General features: G+C 36.3%; 1 protein-coding gene across 1 annotated transcript; it reads right to left on the bottom strand.

The window, feature by feature from the left end:
* Positions 1-418: 418 nt before the first annotated feature.
* CLEC1B (C-type lectin domain family 1 member B) lies at positions 419-8,568 on the bottom strand. The gene is made up of 6 exons (XM_027093362.1): positions 8,442-8,568; positions 7,723-7,821; positions 6,203-6,316; positions 5,889-6,040; positions 3,568-3,674; positions 419-1,704 (listed from the first exon to the last, which is right to left on the bottom strand). The coding sequence occupies exons 1-6, from the start codon at positions 8,503-8,505 to the stop codon at positions 1,560-1,562; spliced, it is 681 nt and encodes a 226-aa protein (XP_026949163.1). The 5' UTR covers positions 8,506-8,568; the 3' UTR covers positions 419-1,559.
* Positions 8,569-23,580: the final 15,012 nt, after the last annotated feature.

The raw sequence follows: 23,580 nt of genomic DNA, 5'->3' as shown, positions 1-23,580 counted from the left end.
AGGAGTAAGTTCCAAAGTAACATTTCTCGAAATGTATTAAAGGATACTTGTATCAGAAGCAAGTCAGGGTGCTTATTAAAAACATAGGACTCTGTCTTCTCAGCCTTCCCACTGAGTACCATAAGTATTTGAACATCTGCATGTTTTTTGGGGGGGTTTTTTTGTGGGTTTTTTTTTGCGGTACGCGGGCCTCTCACTGTTGTGGGCTCTCCCGTTGCAGAGCACAGGCTCCGGACGCGCAGGCTCGGCGGCCATGGCTCACGGGCCCAGCCGCTCCGCGGCATGTGGGATCTTCCCGGATCGGGGCACGAACCTGTGTCCCCTGCATCGGCAGGCGAACTCTCAACCACTGCGCCACCAGGGAAGCCCCTGAACATCTGCATGTTTTAACAAGCACCTCAGTTGGGATGTTTGAGAATCATGTTCATAAATTTTATTGCCACGAATTTAAGGAGAAAGAGTACCTTCGGGGAAGCTGTGAAAAGAAATGAAATTTTTGCCTATTATCCTGCTAAAGGGTGCCTCTCCACATATCTATAAATACTGCATGAGTTACTCAGCAAAAGCCAAACACAGAGCTGTCAGGAAAAGAACTATATAAAGCATTTTTGCTTGCTGTTCCACTAGCCTGTGCAACTTGTTAAAAAGCATTTACTCATTTTCAAACCCCGTCAGTTTTCTTGCAAACTTTATTTTCCTTCTCTTGGACAGAAAATTACTGCTCTTGAGTCTGACCATAGGGGGGCTTGGAATAGAAATTATATCTGTATAGTGTTTTACTGATTGCTGTGCTTCCTAATGAACTGTCTCACACAAAGAGAAGCAAATATTTTTCTGTTTCCTATGAACCAGGAGCTGTGCTTGCTGGCATAGAATAGAAAATAAGAAAGTCATGGGGTTTGCTTTCATGGAGTTTCTGATATAATTAATACTTTGAAGTTTTTATTTTAGGTTGTGGAACTGTGAGGTATATAAGACAGGTGTTATCCTATTTTAAATACTAGAAAATGGAAGTTAAGAGGCAACATGATTGAGCCATGGTTGTACTTGAGTGATCATGCCATCGAAATTATTCTAGTGACTCCAAGTTTAGTATACTTTCCACTACTTTATGCTGTCTTTCAAACTTAGATATTTTGCATAGTCTCAGACTTAGATATTTTACACAGCTTAAGTCATTTAAGCGCTAACCTTTCTTGTTTCAATGTAAAATGTATATGTTTATGTCTGGAGATGCAGTGAATCATAGCATGTTGAGATAATTAGGAATGGAAGACAAGAAGAATGAAAATTAATGGAAATTAATTAATGGAACCATTGGGAAATAATCAGCTCATAGACTGGTTTCTGGATGTATAAAGAAGGCACTAAGTTATTCCTCAGTATAAAGGGTTATATAAAGAAGGAACTAAGTGGTGTTGGTAGGAAAGATAATGTAAAGGTCACTCTAAGGGGAATAAAGGGAAAAATAAGCAATTCTATGGCCAGTGATTCCTTCATCCAGATCTCTTATTGTACCATCGAGCACTTGTCTGTGACGTGCTGTGCATGTCTTTGCATTAAAGTAGTTGGTCCACCTTTGCCATGCCTGCCTTCCTTTCACACATTAAATAATGTTTGTTCTCACAGAAGGTAGGGTGAATTTTCCCATTATGAAAATAAGCACAATTCATATTTTCTGTTGCAGTTCCAGAAAGCTTGAACCTGTGAATGGAAAAGCTAGAATGAGTTCCTTTGGAAGCTAAATGAACAATCAACAATCAAACTCTGTGTATAGTATTTTGTTGCATAAAGTGGAGATAAGAAGTACGAGGCAAGAAATTAAAAAGCAACATTCAGATCATTGAGAAACTTCCAATCTGCTTGGGAGTATAAAGTATGTACATTTGAATAGCTCAGGAGCAATTTAATATGGCATAAGATTAAGCAGACGTGAACAGTAGGTACAGTAGGAGCCCAGAGGAAAAGATGGATGGGTATCTGAAATAATGAGAAAGGCTTTACCTTTTCCTCTTTTCACGGAAGATCATACTTTAGTTCTGCCTTGAAGGAAGGGTAGGATTTAGATAAACAGAGAGGAGCCCTGTAGGACAAGTAGCTGCACAGGTTGGAAATGAGCTCAAGGAAAAATAAGTTGATTAAAAATTTTTGAAATGAGGATTTATGTTATAGGGCAGCTGGATCCAAGACTGTATTGTAATTGCTTGTTATATTTCCTGCTACAGTGCTATGACAAGAGGACAAAGAATGTATATTTATTCATTCATTTGCAAATATCTATGGGATATCTACTATGAGCCAAAGTTGTTTTATGTGCTGATGATAGAGTGGTAAACAAAGACAAGGTCCTTTCTACTGGGGACCTTACATTATAATGAGAGAAAGTTGGTAAGAAGCCAACAAATAAGTAGAAAATTTCATAGAGTGTTAAGAGTCATGATGAAACAGTGTGATATGATAGACTCAAGTGCATGTGGTGGAGGGAGGCTAGGTTAGTTTGGGTAATTAAAGCTGGTCTCATTGAGGAAGTGATGATTAAACAGACGTGAGTGACAAGGAGGAGTCCTTCATAGAGTTCTGGAGGCAGAGCTTTCTAGAAGGGAAGAGCAAGTGCAAAAAACCCAAGACCTCAAATCATGTTTGATTCATTGAAAGAACAGAGGGATCACCAGCGTGCCTGCACTATTGTGAATGAGGCAACAAATGATAAGAATAAAACCCAGGCCTATGAAGAAGCTTGCTTGTACTCATAATATTCTTGACTCCTACCCATAGTAAATTCTTAATAAATACCTGTTGAATAAATTAATTAGAACTTTAAGTAATGATCAGATTGTATAAATTTTTAGTTATAAGTTTAAATTTTAACTGGAGAGACATTGCACAAGATTAACAAAAGGTGATTAGAGATTGGAAAACCATATTAAGTAACGCAATGTAATTGGTCCCTTTGCCTGGATTGTCTGTAGAAGGCTACAGACAAATGGCACGAGCTCAAACTGGGGCCGATTCTGGTCTGGTTCTTTCTAGCTGAGGTCTGGGGCCCCCTTTTGACATGAACATTAGAATCACCTTGTGACTGATAATGTGCCTGATTCTTGGATACCCCTAAGGTAACAGATGAGGTAAAATGATACTGAAAAGTCAAAAGAAGCCTCAAAGTAATCACTTTCAACCATCAAATAATGAGGATGATAATTTTGTTCTGAAAATATGTGAAGAGAATCAGATCAAGCTAACAAAACAAAATAAAACAAAACTACATACATAAAATGTTCCAGTGGTGAAGTTAAGGGTAGAAATGAATGGGAAAAAAGTATCAGGAATAGAGGTGGATTGCGACTTAGATAAAAAGCAGAGGAATGGGAGAGTAGGAAGGTAGAATCTTATTACAAGTGCTCTCTTGTTAGGATTATGGTGTAAGTGACTCAGCCAATGCTTATGTAACACACAGTAAAACACAGAGCCACCTCCCAACTTTTAAGTAACCTGTACTCAAGAGGGTAGAAGACCTCAGGACTCAAAATTCCTAGTTGTGCCTTGTATTCTGAGCATCCAATAACTTACAAATTTTTGGAGGGAACTGAGCCGTCTTCCCACATCCAGACGTCACTGGGTTTCTGGCGGGACAATCCAACCCAACGAATTAATCCAGTCCTGCTACTGATGTATTGCTATTGCAAACACAAGTAAATGTAATGGTCAGAGTGTTTCTACAGTTCTTGTAACGGCATAAAGGCAAAGCTTCATGATAAGACGCTGGACATAAAAAGTGGATTATATGTCAATATTAATACTAATTAATTAGATTTGATATTTAGAATTGTTCCAAGTTCACTTGTTTTTGCATAAAAATACTTGCAGGATACAGGGAAAACTGTAAGCAAGATAGATAATATTCTAATATCCCTATGTGTTTATCTTCCATCAATTGAAGGTTAGAATCCCAAATAAAGTATCAAATATGGCTCTTAAATGAAATAAGTGGTAAACAGCTAGAGAAGGAAAACGAAAAGAAATACATTGTTGATGAAACTTTATATTCCCCAGAATTAAGCTCTACTCGCTTTGGTTTCATTGCTTAGCTTGCCTACAGAATCTTGCATACAGGAATATTCATTTATTTTAGTTGACTGCGTAAAAGAGAGTTATACAATGTCTTTCTCAAAGGGATTTACAAATGACGTGCATCTACTTTTTCCTACTTTGAAATTATCACTATTTACTATACTATATACTATACTTGTTTATTTTGTTCTTTGCTTATTGCTCCAACTGGAATAAAGTTCCATGAATTTAGGAATTTTTGTAGGTTTTATTAACGCATAGGTTCAGGTCCTGGAATAGTTCCAGCACATATCTGTTGAATTAATGGATGAATAAATCAGTCAATCAATCTATCTATGGGTAACAGAATTAAAAAGAGGTCAAATGTTCACGTACTCGCACACCTCCCGGAAAAAACAAGTGAGGACACATTCTTGGCAAATAAAAAATGACTTGAGCATCTTGGCAGACATGTGAGACACAAAATGGCATTCCATAAGAGATGTTCTTAAAGCTTGATCTACCTGTCACCTTTCTGTTAATTTATGGGTTTTTTTTTAAAGTACATCCATATTGTATATTTCACTATAGGACCTGACAGATACAGTCTACCTGAAATTTAACTGTTTTTTATTTCTCAAAAATTACATTACTTCCTCTTTTAGTTGTTCATCTCCAACCTGATATCAGCCTAGAGTAATAAGATTCAAGACTTGTTTAGTCTCCAATTAATCTCTTTGTAATAGAATTGAGATTTCAAAGCAGGTACTCTCTTATTTTGCCTGATTTGAAAGAAGTTAATTTATCTGAATATCTCCTCTATGAGTCTGAGCCACAAAAAAAGTATATGGTACAGCAAGTTAGAATAACAGGACACCCAAATGAGCGTGAACATCGCTGGGCTGATTTCCTCATGTCCGGTCCACTACTGGTTACTTCAGCTCTCAGTAAGGTACAAGTCAATTTTGCTGATTACCTATAGCAGTTCTGTAGAAAATGGCTTGCCTGAATATTTGAATTCTATTGAATTTCTGTCTGCATAGAGCCTGAATCCTGATCTTCTATTCCAATTTATATTTGCATTTATTTTAATATGCAAAAATGTGAATAATTACTATATTAGAAATTGTAGGATAAGTACAATAAATAATTTCTGCCTTTTAAAAAATATATGTTTTGACAAACTCTTATTGGGTAGAAGGGAGACTCCAAAGCTTGGTTCCTGGCTTGCCTCAGGATTTATGAAAAAGCAAAGCTACATTCAATAATATAGAGAGAGTGCAGTAGTGGATGTGAATGTACATTGCTTGAAAAGAGAGCTTTTGTTAGAAGCTGTCAAAAAGGGAAATATAGAAGAGGAGACATGTTTAATAAAAAATTTTCAACTGAAATCCTGTGTGTTGTGCAAATAAGATTGTGCCCCAAACTACATCTGGGAGGGCCTATGGAAAGATAGAGTTTGCCTCATGGTTCGTTCAAAGTGTCAACAATTTAGCAAAAACTGAGAAGGCATGTAATGTTGGGATAACACTGATATTTATATTTTCCAATCATATTGAGTTTCTTTATCCTTTCAGATCCTGTTTTGAATTAATAAACAGAGTTAAGGAAGCCAAGAAATTATCTTAACTCTTGTTGCAGAGGTAAGACCAGAACTCAAAGTTTCATTCGTTCTATTTCAGCACTTTCTACTCTCAAATGTAATTTTTACTGAGCTTAATAAGGTTCTGAGATTAGCACAAACTGCAAGACATAAAAATGTAAAAAAAAAAAAGGCAAGTGTTTCATTTGAGATTTCTCTCCTTATGACTCCAAAATATTTGACATAGAAATATTCTTACCAGCGTGTCCTCCCTGGTGATCTTCAGAAGAGTAGCATTTACATCAGCACAATACTTCTTACTGTCTTTCCATGTCAAGTTGTGCCTGAAGAATCCATAGCAACTGTCTCCATAATATCTCCAGTTTATGTCACATGGGCTGCATTTATGGCCTTAAGGAGAATCCAAGCATAGGATCCCTTTCATTCTGAAAGGATGGGCTTACTTTTTCCTCATATTCAATGTTTCCTGAAGATCTCAAGATTCCTGACAGATAGCATCACAAAAATACTCCAGAGTTAGGGGAGATGAAGAGACTAGCAAATCATACTTACTTTCCTTTTGTCCTGATTGTTGTAGTAAATCTTGGCAGAACTTCCTTGCTAATTGTTTCAGAGTTCCTGAGAGATGTTCGTTCTCAGCTTGTAGGTACTTTTGCTGCGTGACAGCTAGATGTAAAAATTAGATCATAATTTGTAATTAGGATAATAAGGAGTGATGCAAAAAAAAAAAAGTCCTCTCAATGAACTTTATGTTCAGCAGAGTTGTCAATCTGTGAAGTGTTTACTAGATACATTATGAGTAAAAGAGTGCTGAAAGGGGATCAGGGTAAAGGGGTTATAAAGAAAACATTGTGCCAGGCAGAATGACAACCGAGAGTTCTCCAAAACAATAGGTGAACTATTTGAAGGAGATGACCACAAGTAAGAACATGCCGTAATCAAATCGCATGCCCAAAGCAGCTGTTTTGACCTTTCCTTGAACACAGATTTCTAAGCACATTTCACAGAGGTGAATGACCTCTGCTATTATGTTTTCTATGTAATGCCAGAATATCCATTCACTTAAAAAATACATATTGAGGGCTTCCCTGGTGGCGCCGTGGTTGAGAGTCCGCCTGCCGATGCAGGGGACGCGGGTTCGTGCCCCGGGCCGGGAAGATTCCCACATGCCGCGGAGCGGCTGGGCCCGTGAGCCATGGCCGCTGAGCCTGCGCGTCCGGAGCCTGTGCTCCGCAGCGGGAGGGGCCACAGCGGTGAGAGCCCCGCGTACCGCAAACTTAAAAAAAAAAAAAAAACATATTGAGGACTTCCCTGGTGGTCCACTAGTTAAGACTCCGTGATCACACTTCAGGGGGCACGGGTTCGATCCCTGGTTTGGGAACTAAGATCCTACATGCCCTGTGGCGTGGCAAAAACCAAAACAAAACAAAACAAAAAAGTATTGATTTGTTGTGCTCGAAGTACTGTGATATTCAGGTAAATCAAAGTAGTGGATGAAAAGTTCTAAAATATCTTATGAAAAAATAAACAAGCAACAATTATACAAATGATAATGTGACGTTGGAGGGCTTTTAGATGTATAGGAAGAAAAAATATTTATCAATTAGGTGGGATATGAATTGTCTCAGTGGAAGTAAATACATTCATCTTAAAAAATGGGAAGGAGGACATTTTAGGAAGCGGGGACAGAATCAGCAAAATCTCAGGCAGGGGGACATAGGATTTATTTGTGAAACAGAAAACTCCACGTTGGCTGGATTTTAAGATGCACAGAATAGGGAGGAAAAAAAGAAAGTTTCAAAAAGTAGTGTGGATCTATACTGAGGAAGATCTTAAAGACCAGCTTAAAATTCTTAAACAATCATTTTTAATTAATTTTAAAAACCTAAAAGGAATTTTAATCAAAAGGTAGAGTTCAGAGTTCTCCTTTATTGAGAACATCCTGGCAGCTATGTATAGGATAACTGCAGTAGCGACGAATAGATAGTGACGGTTAAGCTTCACGGCATACACCAGGACACTTACGTATTGCCTTCCTCAGATCAAGTCATTGGCACTAAGTCAATACTTACACATAATCCCCAGAGCCACCAGCCCAGCAGCTATCCCCATGCTCAAGATCAGCAGAATCAAAGCCATCACACGCCACAAAGAGGAGGAAGCAGGGTCACCTGTGGACATACAATAAAGATGTTAGGCGGCAGGCAGTATGGCATCGTTTTGGGGGACAGCTTCACCCCCATCCCCTGCCCTCTCAGGATTATCCAAGTGATATAAACAGCTTCTCAGGCCCATCTTGCCTTTGCTCCCTTGGTAATCACCAGCAGTAAACACAACCCACTCCATCCCACTCCCACCGGACTTCTCTCTGAGTCAAAATGTAACTAGCAGCTAAGGTCTTCTGTGTTTGTGTTTGTCTTTGTTTTATTTTGTGCTCACTCCTCTAAATAATGGTGTTTATAAGCCACAACTGTGGAATCACACCCACTTGCTGACATCTTAGAAAGTGGAGTTTTCAAACATTTTCTCCTCTTATCCCTTAGATTTCTATTCCCTCCAGCATTTAAACCTATAAGCCTTAATGTAATGTGCCCTGCTTGTATCATTTGTTGTTTATATTCTAAATAACATATGTAGCCCATGTACATACCACTCAAATGATGTAGGGAAAGAAGGTCATTCAGGAAAATAAAACAACACTACGTATGCTATCACTAGTAGAAAAAAGGAAACTAGGGTGGATCCCTTTCAACAGTTAATTTCCAAATTGCTGCCTCTTGGGCATTCTTACCTGAAGTGAGAGCTGGTTTTTGAGTTTTAATATTTAAGGTGACGTATCCATCTTCATCCTGCATGGCTTCCCTTGGAATGAAAGTGAACTCAGCATTCAATGACTTTGCAAAATGTAGTGTCCACCCTTATGATTTCAATGTCTACCCGTCTGTGACCCTCCTCTCTCTGGTAAGGTGGAGACGTATGAGTTGGGGCACATGATTTTTTGTTTTTTGTTTCTTTCCAGGAAGCCCTTTAATAGCTGCTCAGATATACATGGACCTTGAGCACCAAAACACAAAAATAATAACTTGTGGTAAACGAGTAGATATGGCATTTGTTTCCTGTTTCCTTAACTTCCACTCTGACGGTTCCATCGTGTATATCCTTTCAAAGAACAGAAGTTCATGCTTCATCGTAACCTTGGCAGAGTCTAAATCATGTTATTTAAATGAACTTATTTCTGATGAAAACTCACGGATAACACATCAACAGATATAGAGTCTATCTCATTGTGGTGTAAGAGTCTAATATAATTTGATCTAAGATGAGCTATATTAGATGTTTCATGGTCTTGTGTTAGAAGCTCTAATTATGACCTAAAATTCATCCAAATTCTTGCATGTTTTGCAAATCAAAGGGTTTTTTTTTTTAGAGTAATTCATCCATCCATTTATTTGATTGCATTAAGTTGAAAAACTGAACAAGCTGATATTTTAAGTAATGAGTCAAGGATATTCAAATTATATTATACTCTTTAGTCCCTGCAAATCAAAGTTTTAAAAAAGTTGAGAACTCCACATGAGGCAGGATTTATATTGCTTAGGTTTAGGCATCAAAGGAAAACAATCTAATAAAGTGAAGTAATACAAAGTTAATGTCTTGATGTATTGCCTTTCAGTCATGTTTTCACTTTAAAGTAAATTTCCAGGAATGGCTTTTGGATCTTTGATAACTTTAACCATAAGCTGAGTGTCTTGTGGCTGGATCTATGCTTCATAAAAGTATATTTGCCTTTATTTGTATCCATCAAGCGTGACTTTGTGGTGTTAGAAATATGCTGGGTAAGTACAGAGGCTGTCAGGGTCAAAGGAGGTCCTGATAACACGAGTCTTAATTCTGCTTCCTCTCTCCACCTACCCCATAAATACAAGCTGAGTTACTCAGCAAAAATTAAGCAGAGAACTGCAGGAGAAAACGATAGATACAACACAGTTTTCTTTTCTCTTTTCTGAAATCCAGAGGCTTTTCCAGCTATCTCTCAATCACCCTATCAGGCCTATCACTGACGTTTTATTTCTACTTGCGTATTTTATCGCTCCCTCTTTTCTTGGCTCAGGGAAATATAGCTGAAGAAGTCTTTATTCCAAATATCCTGATGAGTTTGAATTTGGAATAAAAACCTCTGTTTAATATTGTAGAGGTTGAGTGTTACATAAGTTATCCCTTTTATTTTAAAGCAAATATCTCATTAATTTAATTATGTGTCAGACACTGAAATTAATAGCAAGTATTCATGGAGAAGTCATGGCACTAGTCCTTATGGAGCACGGAGTCTTAGACTTTAGGTACTTAACCTTTGCCTCTTAGTATTTAGAACAACTTTCCACTCCACCCCACCCCAGGCCACATTTTTGTCCCTCTTTCTTGTTTCACTCTTTTCCATTGCATATATGTGAGGGTGTGTGTGTGTGTGTGTGTGTGTGTGTGTGTGTACATATATATATATAACATTTTTGTCATGTATACTCACAGGAGTGTATTCCATCGCTCTAAAACAGTGACTGACATACAGTTACCACCCAGTAGAAATTTGGTGAAGGAATGAATGAATGAGTATATGTAAAATGGGCACTTATTGGAATATTACACATGCAGAAAGCAATTTAGGGAATCTTGGGAATTTTCTATGATCATGCTTTTTGCAAGAAGCCTCACCATCTACCCAGTTTCCAAGTTCCTTCCACTGTACTATGATGTCTTTCAAATTTAGGTATTATCCAGACTCCGTTTTCTATATTTATAGCCGAAGAACCAGTAAAAGACACTAGGATCACAATGACAAGGTATAGATACAAAAACAAAGGAAATTAGTGAAATGCATAGCACGGTGGATAAGACTGATCAATATATAATGATGGCTAGAGGACGTGTAAAAAAGAAAGACAAAAAGAAAATGATGTTGACTAGTATGAGTGTTATAATAATGTCTCTAAACTGAAAAAAATATAAAGGACGTCAACATTTTGCAGTTAGCGATATCTTTTTATAGACCTTTTACTGTACATCACCTTAAAGCTAACCCTTAGGTGCATTTATCAGTGATATCCTGTTCCCTCTCTCAGTTCTCTGAATTCAAATTGTTGGTTCACTTCTGACTTTCTAGCCTTCTACACACATATCAAATACTGTTTATCTTTGGGAAAGGCTAGAATTTTCTGTCATGGAAAAAATGCCTAATTAATATTTTCATTTTCAGAAAGCTTAAAGCTGTGGACTGAAAAGTGGAATGAGCTTTATTAAAAGTGAATAAACTAAATGTATAACTATCAGACAACAACTGTGGCAGAGCTTTTGGTTACAAAAGAGTAGATAAAATGAAGGGGAAAATTGTTAGACCACATTCACAACACTGAGACGTTTATCATGCATGTGCATACAAAATCCCTGTAAGTAAGAAAGTCAAATAATATTCAAATGGACTAGATAAGACTTAAGATTTGACAGAAAGGCAAAGATTGCATAAGAAGAGAGAGGAAAGGGGAATATTTATCAGGGAGGGCACGCATCTGAAACAAAGTTAGGGAAGTTGGAATGAGTATGCTGTGATCAAGGAACGTGAACTGATCAAGCATATTTGACCTGAGTATTCACATCACAGTATATTGGGATACAAGGTGTCCTATTAAAATCACTGTAAAACTTACAGTTCAGGGACAATTAACCAATCAGTTATTTGAACATATATCTATTGATCACTGTGTATGTCCCAAGCACTATCCTATTTTCTGGGGATCAGGTGGTGAATGAAACACACAAGAGTTGTGCTCTTATTGAGCTTATGTTCTAGTGGAGAGCAGTGAACACAGATAGCAAAGAAGAAAAGAAAGAAAAGAGCAAGACAATTTCAGATCATCATAAATGCTATGAAAAAAGTCATACAGTAGAGCTTTATTGGTGGGGCTTGGAGCAGCCCTGTTTGTGCTCATTTGAACTGGTTTCTTTAACCTTTACTAGAAGGGGGTGGAGAATTGCAGTTTTCTTCCATTTTTTAAAATTAAAGTATAGTTGGGCTTCCCTGGTGGCGCAGTGATTGAGAGTCCGCCTGCCGACGCAGGGGACACGGGTTCGTGCCCCGGTCCGGGAGGATCCCGCATGCCGCAGAGTGGCTGGGCCCGTGAGCCATGGCCGCTGAGCCTGCGCGTCCGGAGCCTGTGCTCCGCAACGGGAGAGGCCGCAACGGTGAGAGGTCCACACACCGCAAAAAAAAAAAAAAAATTGAAGTATAGTTGATTTACAATATTATATTATTTTTCAAGTGTACAAAATAGTGATTCAATGTTTTTATAGATTACATTTCATTGAAAGTTACTACAAAATAATGGCTATATTTTCCTGTGCTGTACAACATATCCTTGTTGCTTACTAATTTTATACATAGCAGTTTGTATCTCTTAATCCAATATCCCTATCTTGCCCCTCCCCCGCCCACTGGTAACCACTAATTTCTTCTCTATATCTGTGAGTGTGTTTCTGTTTTGTTATACACATTCATTTTAACTTTTAGATTCCACATACAAGTGATATCATGTGATATTTGTCTTTGATTTATTTCACTAAACATAATACTCTCCAGGTCCATCCATATTGTTGCAAATGGCAGAATTTCATTCTTTTTTTATGGCTGAGTAATATTCTACTGAATATATGTACCACATCTCCTTTATCCATTCATCTGTTGATGGACACTTAGGTTGCTTCTATATCTTGGGTATTGTAAATAGTGCTGCTATGAACATTGGGGTTCTGTATCTTTTCAAATCAGTGTTTTTGTTTTCTTCAGATATATACCCAAGAGTGGAATTGTTGGATCATATGGTAGTTCTATTTTTAGTTTTTTGAGGAACATCTGTACTGTTTTCCGTAGTGACCACACCAATTTACATTCCTACCAACAGTGTAGGAGGATTCCCTTTTCTGCACATCCTTGCCAATATTTGTTATTTGTGGTCTCTTCGATGATAGCCATTCTGACAGATGTGAGGTGATATCTCATTGTGGTTTTGATTTGCATTTCTCTGATGCTGAGTGATGTTGAGCATCTTTTCATGTGCCTGTTGGCCATCTGTGTATCTTCTTTGGGAAAATGTTTATTCAGGTCTTCTGCCAATTTTTTAATCAGATTGTTTGTTTTTTCCATATTGAGTTGTGTGAGCTCTTTATATAGTTTGGACATTAACCCTTATCATCATCAATATTTTGCAAATATTTTCTCCCATTCAGTAGGCTGTCTTTTCATTTTGTCAATGGTTTCCTTTGCTGTGCAAAATCTTCCACTTTTAAGAGCATCCAAATAATTTATGCTTAATTCTGATATAATAACAATGATACCATTTATTATTGCTTCTATATGCTTGTATTAATTGCCTTTGTGGTAGGCGTTATACTTATGCCAGTTTTACTAAAAAGAAAAATAAAGCACAGAGGTTAAGTGACTTGCCAAAAGTCACTGGACAAGTAAATGTTGATCCAGGATTTGAATCAATCAGTCTGTCTTCATAGTCCTTTATTTTAAACAGGATATTTTATTACCCTCATTGGATGAGTCTGTTGATACATTTCAAAAATAAATTCTTTCCTATATTCATCCTCTGGCTCCTCCTTGTGGTCATTTGTTGTTGTTGTTTCTGCTTTTATCTTTAGGTCTTCTGGTACCTCCAGGTTTAATTTTCAATTTTCTCCATTCCTTTTTGTAAATAATTTTGAATTCATTCCTATTCTGCTCATTGGGTACTATCCAATATAGGTCCCTCTTTGAAAGTGTTCTCTGACATAAGCATAATATGTGGGAATGGAATGATTATTGAAGAACAAAGTGAGAATACAACTTCCCATTGTGTAAACTCATTATTTCTTTTAATGTATCCCAGGTGAACAATACTTCTCTATTTAAAGCCTGTGTTCCCTTATTTTCTGCAATGAACAGTATTTTCTGATGGATTTAATTCATGTGAGAGCAGTGAGGGAAATCAAAGGTGATTTTAAGTTTTTGGCTGAGGAACTGTAAGTGTGAAGTTCTCATTTACTGAAATGGAGAAATGTAGAGTGAAATGATTGGAAAAGGGTTGTTCATTTTTTTAACGTGTTAAGTCTGGAAATTCTATCACATATTAAGTGAATATGCCAAGTCTCCATTCAGATACCTGAACCTGGCGATCAAACTCTGGCATGAAGATATCCATTTGGAGGTCATCTATGTATGGCTGTTACTTGAAGCCCTGAATCTGGAAGAGCTCATCCGACGATGAGAATACACAGAAGATAGAGGGTCAAGGACTGAACCCTGGGGCTCAAAAGTATTTTGAAGTCAGCTAAGGAGGAATCAGCAAATCGGATGGAAGATTAGGTAATGAAGTAAAAGAAAAACAAGATAATGGTGTCCTGGAGAGCAAAGTATTTTGGAGAAGAATTTTAAATTAAAGGGAATAATCAGTTATGTCAAATGCTGTTTATAGGTCGAGTAAAATGAATCCTGAGAAATAGCCATTGATGTGTTGATATACAGGTTAACAGTGACTTACTAGCATCTTACTAGAAATAGTGAGGGGAAAAGCCTGATTAAAGTGGGTTCGGGAAAACAGGAAGATCCAGCAGGCATGGACAGCTTTTGAACCCTTTTGTTGTTAAGACAATTAGAGAAATGGGGTGATAGTGTGTGTGTGTGTGTGTGTGGCAGGGGTGTAAGCAAACATTTTTTGGCTTATTTTTAATGGAGATATTATATCATGTTTACAAGTTAAGGTGAGTAAACCACTAGAAATTAAAAAAATGATGATTCCAGAGAGAGAGAGAGATATTTACAAGTTAAAAATATTTGACTAAGCAGATGGAATGGATTTCAATTTGTAGACGGAGATTGACTGTAGATGAGTGTGTGTAGAATTTAACCACAGAAAACGGTTGAAAATGATATTGCTTTACATATACAGATGTAAAATATTTTTTGTATATATGCTCATGGGGCAGAGGAAATGCTCTTCTGATATTTTGATTTTCTCAAGATAAGAGGCCAGGTTTTTAATTGAGTTTGAGAAAGGAGAACCGAAATTTGAGAATTGAAAGAGAAAGAGAAATTGGGAGTAATCTTCTAGCAGATTCACAGAATAGACTGATTAGTAAGACTGCTGGCAAATTATCATTCAAAAATGTAAAATAAGACCACAGAATGCGGTCACATTTAGCTGCTCGTACACAAGTACAGAGCAGGTAGAGTTGGATTCGCTGGGATGCATTTTCCAGATAGGTACAATGAAGGAAGGGACAAGCATTGAACTTGTAGCTGTACATAAGGAAGTGATCATTATAATTGACCCTGACGAGCGGTCTAAGCCAGGTAAAACAGGAAATGAGACATGAAGGATTTAGGACAATGAAAAGGTGGCATGGTCACTGAATTTGATATCCCAGGGGGCATCAAAGTGCCGTAGGCCATAGACTCACTCTAGGGAATGAGTTGGAGAGAAAGGACTTGGTAGTTAGAGAGTAGAAATATAAAACTGAAGTAATAGAGGGGGTGCTCACATTGGTAATGAAATTGTCTGGATCTAGTGCAGCACTGTCCAATAGAATTTTCTGTGATAATGGAAATGTTATACATTGTGCTGTCCAGGTCCACAGCCAAGAGCCCCACCTGTGGCTACTGAGCACTTGAAGTATGACTGAGGAAATGAATTTTTCATTTTAATTCACTGAAGTTTAAATAGTCACATGTGACTAGTAACTACAATAATGGAAAGCATAGCTTTAATGAATGATCACCATAATGAGTGGTCGATTTGTGGTGTGGTCAAAGGTGACTGGAGGTAAATCCAGGACCTGAGAGCACAGGGTATTGGAATTTTCACCTGCAAGAATACTGAAATTACTGATAATCATGACAGGAATAGAAGTGAACAAGGAGATTTAAGACATTTGAAAAAATGGTAAAGAAATGAGAAATGCCCTGGAATTTGTAGATGCTTGCAATGCATTGTGTTATTTGATAGTATAATATGATATAATGTGCTACAGAGGAGCTGGATATTTTTAAGGGGGAAAGTATAGACAGTAGTTTCTAAAATCAACTAATAACAGATAATATAGCATTTTAGGATCATAATAGTAGAAAGTGTGTAGGAAGTATGATCAATCTTCTTTGCTATAGAAATAATTAGGAGACAGATGAGATTCCTCATCATGGTTTTACCGAAGCATTATTTCTTTTTTATTTATTTATTTATTTATTTTTGCGGTACACGGGCCTCTCACCGTTGTGGCCTCTCCCGTTGGGGAGCACAGGCTCTGGACGCGCAGGCTCAGCGGCCATGGCTCACGGGCCCAGCCGCTCTGCGGCATGTGGGATCTTCCCGGACCGGGGCACGAACCCGTGTCCCCTGCACCGGCAGGCAGACTCTCAATCACTGTGCCACCAGGGAAGCCCTGAAACATTATTTCTTATAAGATAGTAAGAAATTAAATACTTTTTAAGGGAACTTTAAGGCATATGAAAGAATTAGGGAAATGAAAATGAAAACACAGTCTTTGCAAAATTAAGTGAAAGACCAGAACAAAGAAAAACACCCCTGAGTTCTCATTTCGTTTTAATGGTCAGCTAATTTTTTTTTATTTTTTTTATTTTTAACATCTTTATTGGGGTATAATTGCTTAACAATGGTGTGTTAGTTTCTGCTTTATAACAAAGTGAAGCAGTTATACATATACATATGTTCCCATGTGTTTCCATTGCTGGGGTCTTCTCTGGGACTCCAAATCTCCCCCTCTGTCCCCGCCAGTGAGGGGAGTTCCCAGTGTGTGGAACCCGTTCCTCCTTCACAGCTCCCTCCCGGAGGTGCAGGTCCTCTCTCTTTCTCCCCCTTCCTTTTCTTTTTCCCTACCCAGTTATGTGGAGATTTTCCTTCCCTTTTGGAAGTCTGAGTTCTTCTGCCAGTGTTCAGTAGATGTTCTGTGAGAGCCATTCCACATGTAGATGTATTTTTGATGTATCTGTGGGGAGAAGGTGATCTCTGCGTCCCACTCCTCTGCCATCTTGATCCACAGAACTTTTCGTTACAGCACCTATAAAATTTTATTCAACCAATATTTATTGAGCATCTATTATGTATCAGGCATTGATTTAAATGATAGGGATGCAACAGGTTTCCAAACAGGAAAAAAACCCTGTCTGTATGGAACTAGACAAGGAGACAGAAAACAAAATGTAACATTTTAAACTACAAAGAGAAGCAAATTATTTGGAAAAGACATTTTTATATTTGTCTGATTAAATTATTTTATTAATGTTTATGAATCAGACTAGAACATAAAGTTCATTTCAAACTTTGGCAGAAATGGTTATTGGTATTCTGCTGAAGTTATTATCATTAAAAAATAACAACAACAACAACAACAAAAAAAACTGCAGACCAGCAAAGGGTTGTGAAGATTAAGAATACAGATGTCATCTTGACTGGTGACTCTCATGAGTAGTTCTGAAACAATTAGACCATCAAAACAGGAGACTATAACCCATTGAACAAAATATGAAAGTGGAAGCCCACAAAGGTATACATATAAAAATGAATAAATTGAAATTTTGATGATGAATGGGATATTCACAGAGTTTAAAAATACCACCTGTGAAAGTGAAAATTGCACAGAACAATGTTACACAGGAAAGGAAGACTTTATTCAAGGTTATTGCAGTAGGGGAAATAGACCAGAATTCAGTCTGAACTAAAAATCTGCTGAAACAAAAAGCAATAAGCTTTTAAAGAGATGGGGTAAAAGGGGGATCACATACCATCTATACGACTTTACTGAAAAGAAAATTAAACTTTCTCAGATATTCATAATAGGAGGTAGTTTCACAACTTGGAGCTAGGCACCCACTGAAGTTTGGCTCCTACCTTCTCAAAGAAACTGAGAAACAAAGGTGCAATCTTTCTTGATGATTGCATTTCAAAAGGATGGCTCCCAGGTCCTGGCGAAAGACATTTCTGGGCTGTAAAATATTTAAGAGGCTTCTTAAAAGATTTACATCTCTTCGGGGTAGAGAAAGAATTTCCAGTAGCAAGTTTCCTAGAGAAAATGCTCTAAAAAGGGGGAAGTCAAGAGTGCATCATCAGGAAGAATGAAACTTGTCTAAAGTTTAGTCAAGCTCAGGGGAATGTTAAGGCCATCTTGGTCTTTTCCAACAAAATATTAATTGATTACAAAGGGAAAAGAGAAGCTTTCCAGTGAAGTCTGGTAGGCATCACATTAACCATGTGAATAAAGTGAGCATCGTCAATAATGGAACAAATAAAACTGCATCTTCTGAAAAGTTGCAGCGAGAAAAACAAAGCTTCGCTGCACGATTGCTCTGCTATTCGATAATCAGACAAATGTAAACTGAAGAACATTTTACAGAACATCCAGCTTGTAGTATTTAAAAGTATCAGGTCATGAATGTCAAGGAAGGCTAAGGAACTCTTCTAGATGCTGAGAGACTAAAGAGGCAAAATAACTAAATGCAGAAAATGATTCTGATCTGGGTGTTTTACTCCAAAGAACATTATTTGACAACCGGCAAACCTGGTAGAGAGTTAGAGATGGTAGCACTGTATCAATGTTAATCGGTTGATCGATAATTGTATTGTGATTAAGTAGGGGATTTTTTGGGTAGGAAATATACACAAAAGTATCCAATGATACGTGAAATTTTATAATGAAATTCATCAAATTGGCAACTAATTCTCAAGAGGTTTGGAGAAAAGGTAATTTTTTTTTTCCTGTACCTATAATCTTCTTATAAGTTTGTGATAGTTTCTAAATTAAGACAAACGTTGTATAAAGCCAACCAACAACATTTTTAACACTTTTTACCCAGAAAGTCCAATTTTAAAGTTTACATCATAGAAATAAAAGTGCTACTATTTAGAAAGATATTCAGAATGTTTATCGCAGCATAGTTCACGTAGCAAAAATCTGAAAAAAGTTAATGCTCATCAATAAAGGAGTGAAAAATGTATGAATCCACACTATAATGCAACTCGGAACTATATGAAATTTCCATAGGATATTGTTAAGAATAAAAGAAAAGCAAAATAACAGAAAAGCAGACATAATTTGTTCACATTTGTTGTAAAAGAAAAGGTGAATTAAATCATGAATATAAATGCGTGGGTTCACTCTGGATTACATTATCACATAAAGCATCGGAGGGGTATATTTTAGATTGCTAACATGGGTTACTCTGTGGCTAGGACCCATGAAGATGATCAAGGGAAAATAGAAAAGCGAGGCTGGTGTTTAACTGCAATTTTAAATTCTTACTCCTGAAGATTAATGTTAGGCAAAAGAACTTTTATCCTTGATTATTCCACTATCACTTTTAAAATTTTAATACTGGCGAATCCATTTGAAAACCCTATTGCAAGTTTCAGAGTAAATTCTGTTTTCCTTGATGGGAGCACAGCTATTTTCTTTAGTTGGTCCTTTTATGAAGAACCTGCAGAAGAGAAGATGAATACTTAGTTAATCGTTGTTGCTGAAGACATCCATTTGTGTTTGCAGTTAATACCCACCCTTTATTAAAAGGTAATTCAAATATTCGAGGAAGTTTCAAATATCTTGACTCATTAAACATTCCAATAACTCTGTAACTTAGTATTACTGTCTGTGATTGGCAGACAGTTCCCTGAGGGTCTGTTTGCAAATGACAGAGCTAAGAAGAAATTTGTGCCCGTAATTCTATGCTAGTATTCTTTCCATTGTTCCATGTCATCCATTAGATTAAAAACAGATTGAGACACGTGAACCGCTCACTTAACGTTTCTTGGCTTTTCATATCTTATTGTACAATAGTGATAATAATATTTATCTCATGATATTGTTATAGAGGTTAAATGAATTGATGTTTGTAAAGAACTCAATACACAAACTGACCCATGTAAGCCCTAAATAAATTGTACATTTGTTATTACTTATCTATAAAGCAACATGTTAAATACAATAGTAAAGTTATCTCTAAAATACTGTAGTCTTAGTGATTTATTCTGTTAGGAATTTATTTAAACTTAGAAAAAAAGTTCAAGAAGGTATCATGGAAAAGAGACCCATGATCATCAAAGCTCCCAGAATAATAATAGACAAGTAAGTATTGGATTTTCATATTGGAAAATACACTGTTATATTTGAACTTATGCACCTTTATATTTGAATTTTGTATAGGTGGTGTTGAGTGAATCTGGCATGAGGAGAAAACCCAGGTTAGCATCTTCATAAGTAGCCAATCAGGTCATGTCCAGTGATAGAACTCTACCCTTTCTACACACATCCATAATTTTATGCTCCATTCCAAAGATGTCTTCAGTTGACTTCCTTAGATTGATTAATTTAGAGCCGTGAGATAGAAAATAAGTAATATTTAATGATGAGATAGGAGTGAAGGGAAAATCAGTTTTGTGAGTTTGTTAGCGTGTCTGGTACAAGCAGTCTAGTGTCCATAGAATTGTTCTTGGCATATATACTCTCAGTTAAAATTAAACAGGAATGATCATATTTTAGCATCCTAGTCATTCAAATTTACCTAATGTTTACTGAGGAATTATTACATGCCTGACACTGTCCTGGATATTTATTTCAAGCAAACTGTTTTTAAGGTAAAACTTTCATGAAAATATAGTTGAAAAATTTAACATATAATCATTAAGTTTGTGATTCAGATTCATTGTTGTGGGGAATTTAATCTGTTTAATTAAATGATATATAAAAGATATGCCACATAGTTATTCTAACTGCTCATTAACACAGCTCCCTGAAATTTCTGGAAACTTGACTTTCTTTCAGGTTTAGGAACCCTGAGTTTGAGAAAATACTTGGACCAGGTTGTTAGCTTGGGAAAGCTCAGGTTAAGCATTAAAATTGTGTTCATATCTGAGCATACTACCTGAGTCATATGGTATAACTCCAAGAATAATGAAGTCCAAAAAGAGGCCCCTGGAATATATCATGACTGGCCTGAAAGCAGAATTTTTCTTAGGGAAGCACCTGCATGGTTGTAGAAAGTCTATCTTGATACTCATTCATTCAGATGGTATCATTCACAACTGTGGGCTCAGTGATACTTAGGGAAAAAAAATCTATTCCTTGATCTGGCTTGGAAAAATGTTACTAATTGATCTTTACTTTATTCTCCTTTGGCACACTTTAAATAAATATATCCTGCTTGATTTTCTCGTGGGGTATTTATGCCTGCTTTTGCACAAATCCATATCTACAACCGATATTTTTCAATATAGTAGTCGTGCAACAAACGAAAGTAAATAGTTTTGTTGTACTAAAAAATATTAGATTAACATAATACTGAGCTTTGAAAGAAGAACTTAATTTTTAGGAAAAAATCTAATTTAAAAGAATAAAACTCATCCAATATCTGCTCTCAGGTTGCGATGGAATTAAACTAGATATCATTAAGAAAGATAACTAGAAAATCCCAACTACATGGAGATTAAACAACACACTTCTTTTTTTTTAATTTTATTGGAGTATAGTTGATTTAAAATGTTGTGTTAGTTTCAAGGGTACAGCAAAGTGGTTCAGTTATACATATACATATATTCATTCTTTTTTAGATTCTTTTCTCATATAGGTTATCCCAGAATATTGAGTAGAATTCCCTGTGCTATACAGTAGGTCCTTGTTGGTTAACTATCTTATATACAGTGGTATGTGTATGTTCATCCCAAGCTCCTAATTTATCCCCCCGCACTATGTTTCCCCTTTGGTAACCATAAGTTTGTTTTCAATATCTGTAAGTCTGATTATGTTTTGTAAATAAGTTCATTTGTTTCATTTTTTTAAAAAAAATAGCTTCCACATATGAGCGATACCTTTGTCTTTCTCTGTCTGACTTACTTCACTTAGTATGATAATCTCTAGGTCCATCCATGTTGCTGCAAATGGCATTATTTTCTTCTTTTTTCATGGCTGAGTAATATTCCATTGTGTATATATATATATATATATATATATATATATATATATATATATATATACTACATCTTCTTTATACATTCCCCTGTCAGTGGACATTTCAATTGCTTTCATGTCTTGGCTATAGTAAATAATACTGCAATGAACATTGGGTTGCATGTATCCTTTCAGATTATGGTTTTTTCCAGATATATCCCTTGGAGTGGGATTGTTGGATCATATGGTAGTTCTGTTTTTAGTTTTTTAAGGAACCTCTGTACTCTTCTCCATAATGGCTGTACCCATTTACATTCCCATCAACAGTGTAGGAGAGTTCCCTTTTCTCTAAACAACACACTTCTAAAAGCAGTCCTTAGAGGGAAATTTATAGAATTGAGTGCATATATTAGAAAAGAAGAGAAATTTAAAATAAATAATCTAAGTTTCCGCCCTAGCAAACTAGGGGAAAAAAGAGAAAATTAAACTCAAGGTAAGCAGAAGAAAAGAAATAATAAGAATTAGAGAAAAAAAATCAATGAAATTGAAAACAGAATGTGAATATAGAAAGACAATGAAACCAAAAATGGGTTCTTTGGAAATATCAATAAAATTGATAAGTCTCTGGCCCAGCTAACTAAGAAAAAAAAGAGAGAAGACACAAATTACTAATAACAGAAATGGAGCAGGGGATATCACTACAAATTCCACGGACATCAAAAGGATGATACAAGAATATTATGAACAATTCTATGCTAACAAATTTGATTACCTAAGTGAGATGGGCCAAGTCCTTGAAAGATACAATCTTCCAAAACTCACAAATGAAGAATGACTGGATGGGAAGGTAGGATTTGGCAAAAAATGTTCTGTTGGGCGAAGGAAGGTGTTTTCAGGGAGAGCAACATGAGAATCTTTGCTTCATTCTCCACCCAGATGTGTTTATCTCACAATCACATGGTAGCAGGCTCTTTCTTTAAGCCCTCACATTACCACTAGAGTGCACCAGTTCACAAGTGGAACTGAGGTCAGCCAGGGAGAGTCCTTGCTGGAACAGAGAAAAAGAAGGCTGAAGGCAGTATTGTAAGAAAATCAGCCTGCTGATTTCATTTACTCCTAGGTAGTGATTTGAAACACAAAATCATCAAGAAGTGTGCCTTAACTCACTGACTCCCTCGCATCTATTAATTAATCTAATTCTTTCCTTGAGGCATGCAGAAACAATCTAGTTATGTTTGTTTAATATTGAATCATCATCTATACTGATCTGGTCATTGAGCTCAGTACTGTCACATACTATCTATTAACATCTTCCTTCATTCTCCAAGTGTATTAGGCAGGGACAGTGGATCATTCTTTTAAAATTTAGTTTTTAGGACTACCTTCCCTACCAAAAAATTAAAATTATTAAAATAAAATGAACTAAGGTAACAGATTTAGAATTTTTCTGTATTATTTAATACAACATGAGTTAACTGAATATGCATTTCAAGTTTTTGGTTGAAAATAATCAATATCTATGCTATTGATTTAGTAATTTCATTGTACTAAAGCCAGCTTCCCTGAAATCAAATCATTTCTTTTTTTCAGTTTTATTGTTTGAAAAATATATATGCCACAAATAAATTTATTGCCTTATAAACATGTTTCCTCTTCAGAACGCTACTTACAAAAATAAACACCAAAAAACTTAAAAGAAAATAACTTACAAAAGCTTAAATTGAAATATTATCCGTGCCAATCTGTTTTGGAGACTCTATGCCAAATACCCTTCAACAGGCCTGAAGACTCTAACATTATTGTAAAATTAATACATTTTCTCTCTCTCTTTAAGGAGTAAAAAATGGAATTAATGAATTGTGTGTTAGGTATTGAGTCAAAGTAGGTCACAGTAAGATCTATGTAAACCTTTGCTAAAAAGTTACATTTCAAAAATTGCGACAAATGAA

This window comes from Aethalodelphis obliquidens, unplaced genomic scaffold (genome assembly GCF_003676395.1).
Source record: "Aethalodelphis obliquidens isolate GAN/ISIS:26980383/991018 unplaced genomic scaffold, ASM367639v1 scaffold83, whole genome shotgun sequence".
NCBI lineage: Eukaryota > Metazoa > Chordata > Mammalia > Artiodactyla > Delphinidae > Aethalodelphis > Aethalodelphis obliquidens.
The sequence above is the reverse complement of the archived record's forward strand: the minus strand, read 5'-3'. Positions and strand labels throughout refer to the sequence as shown.

Coding starts and splice junctions, on each gene's coding strand:
- CLEC1B (XM_027093362.1), bottom strand. CDS start 8,505: ATGCAGGATGAAGATGGATACGTCACCTTAAATATTAAAACTCAAAAA. Junction 6,041..6,202: donor ACAATCAGGACAAAAGGAAA/GTAAGTATGATT, acceptor ATTCTCCTTAAG/GCCATAAATGCAGCCCATGT. Junction 1,705..3,567: donor TCAGTTCCCTCCAAAAATTT/GTAAGTTATTGG, acceptor TTCCATTCACAG/GTTCAAGCTTTCTGGAACTG.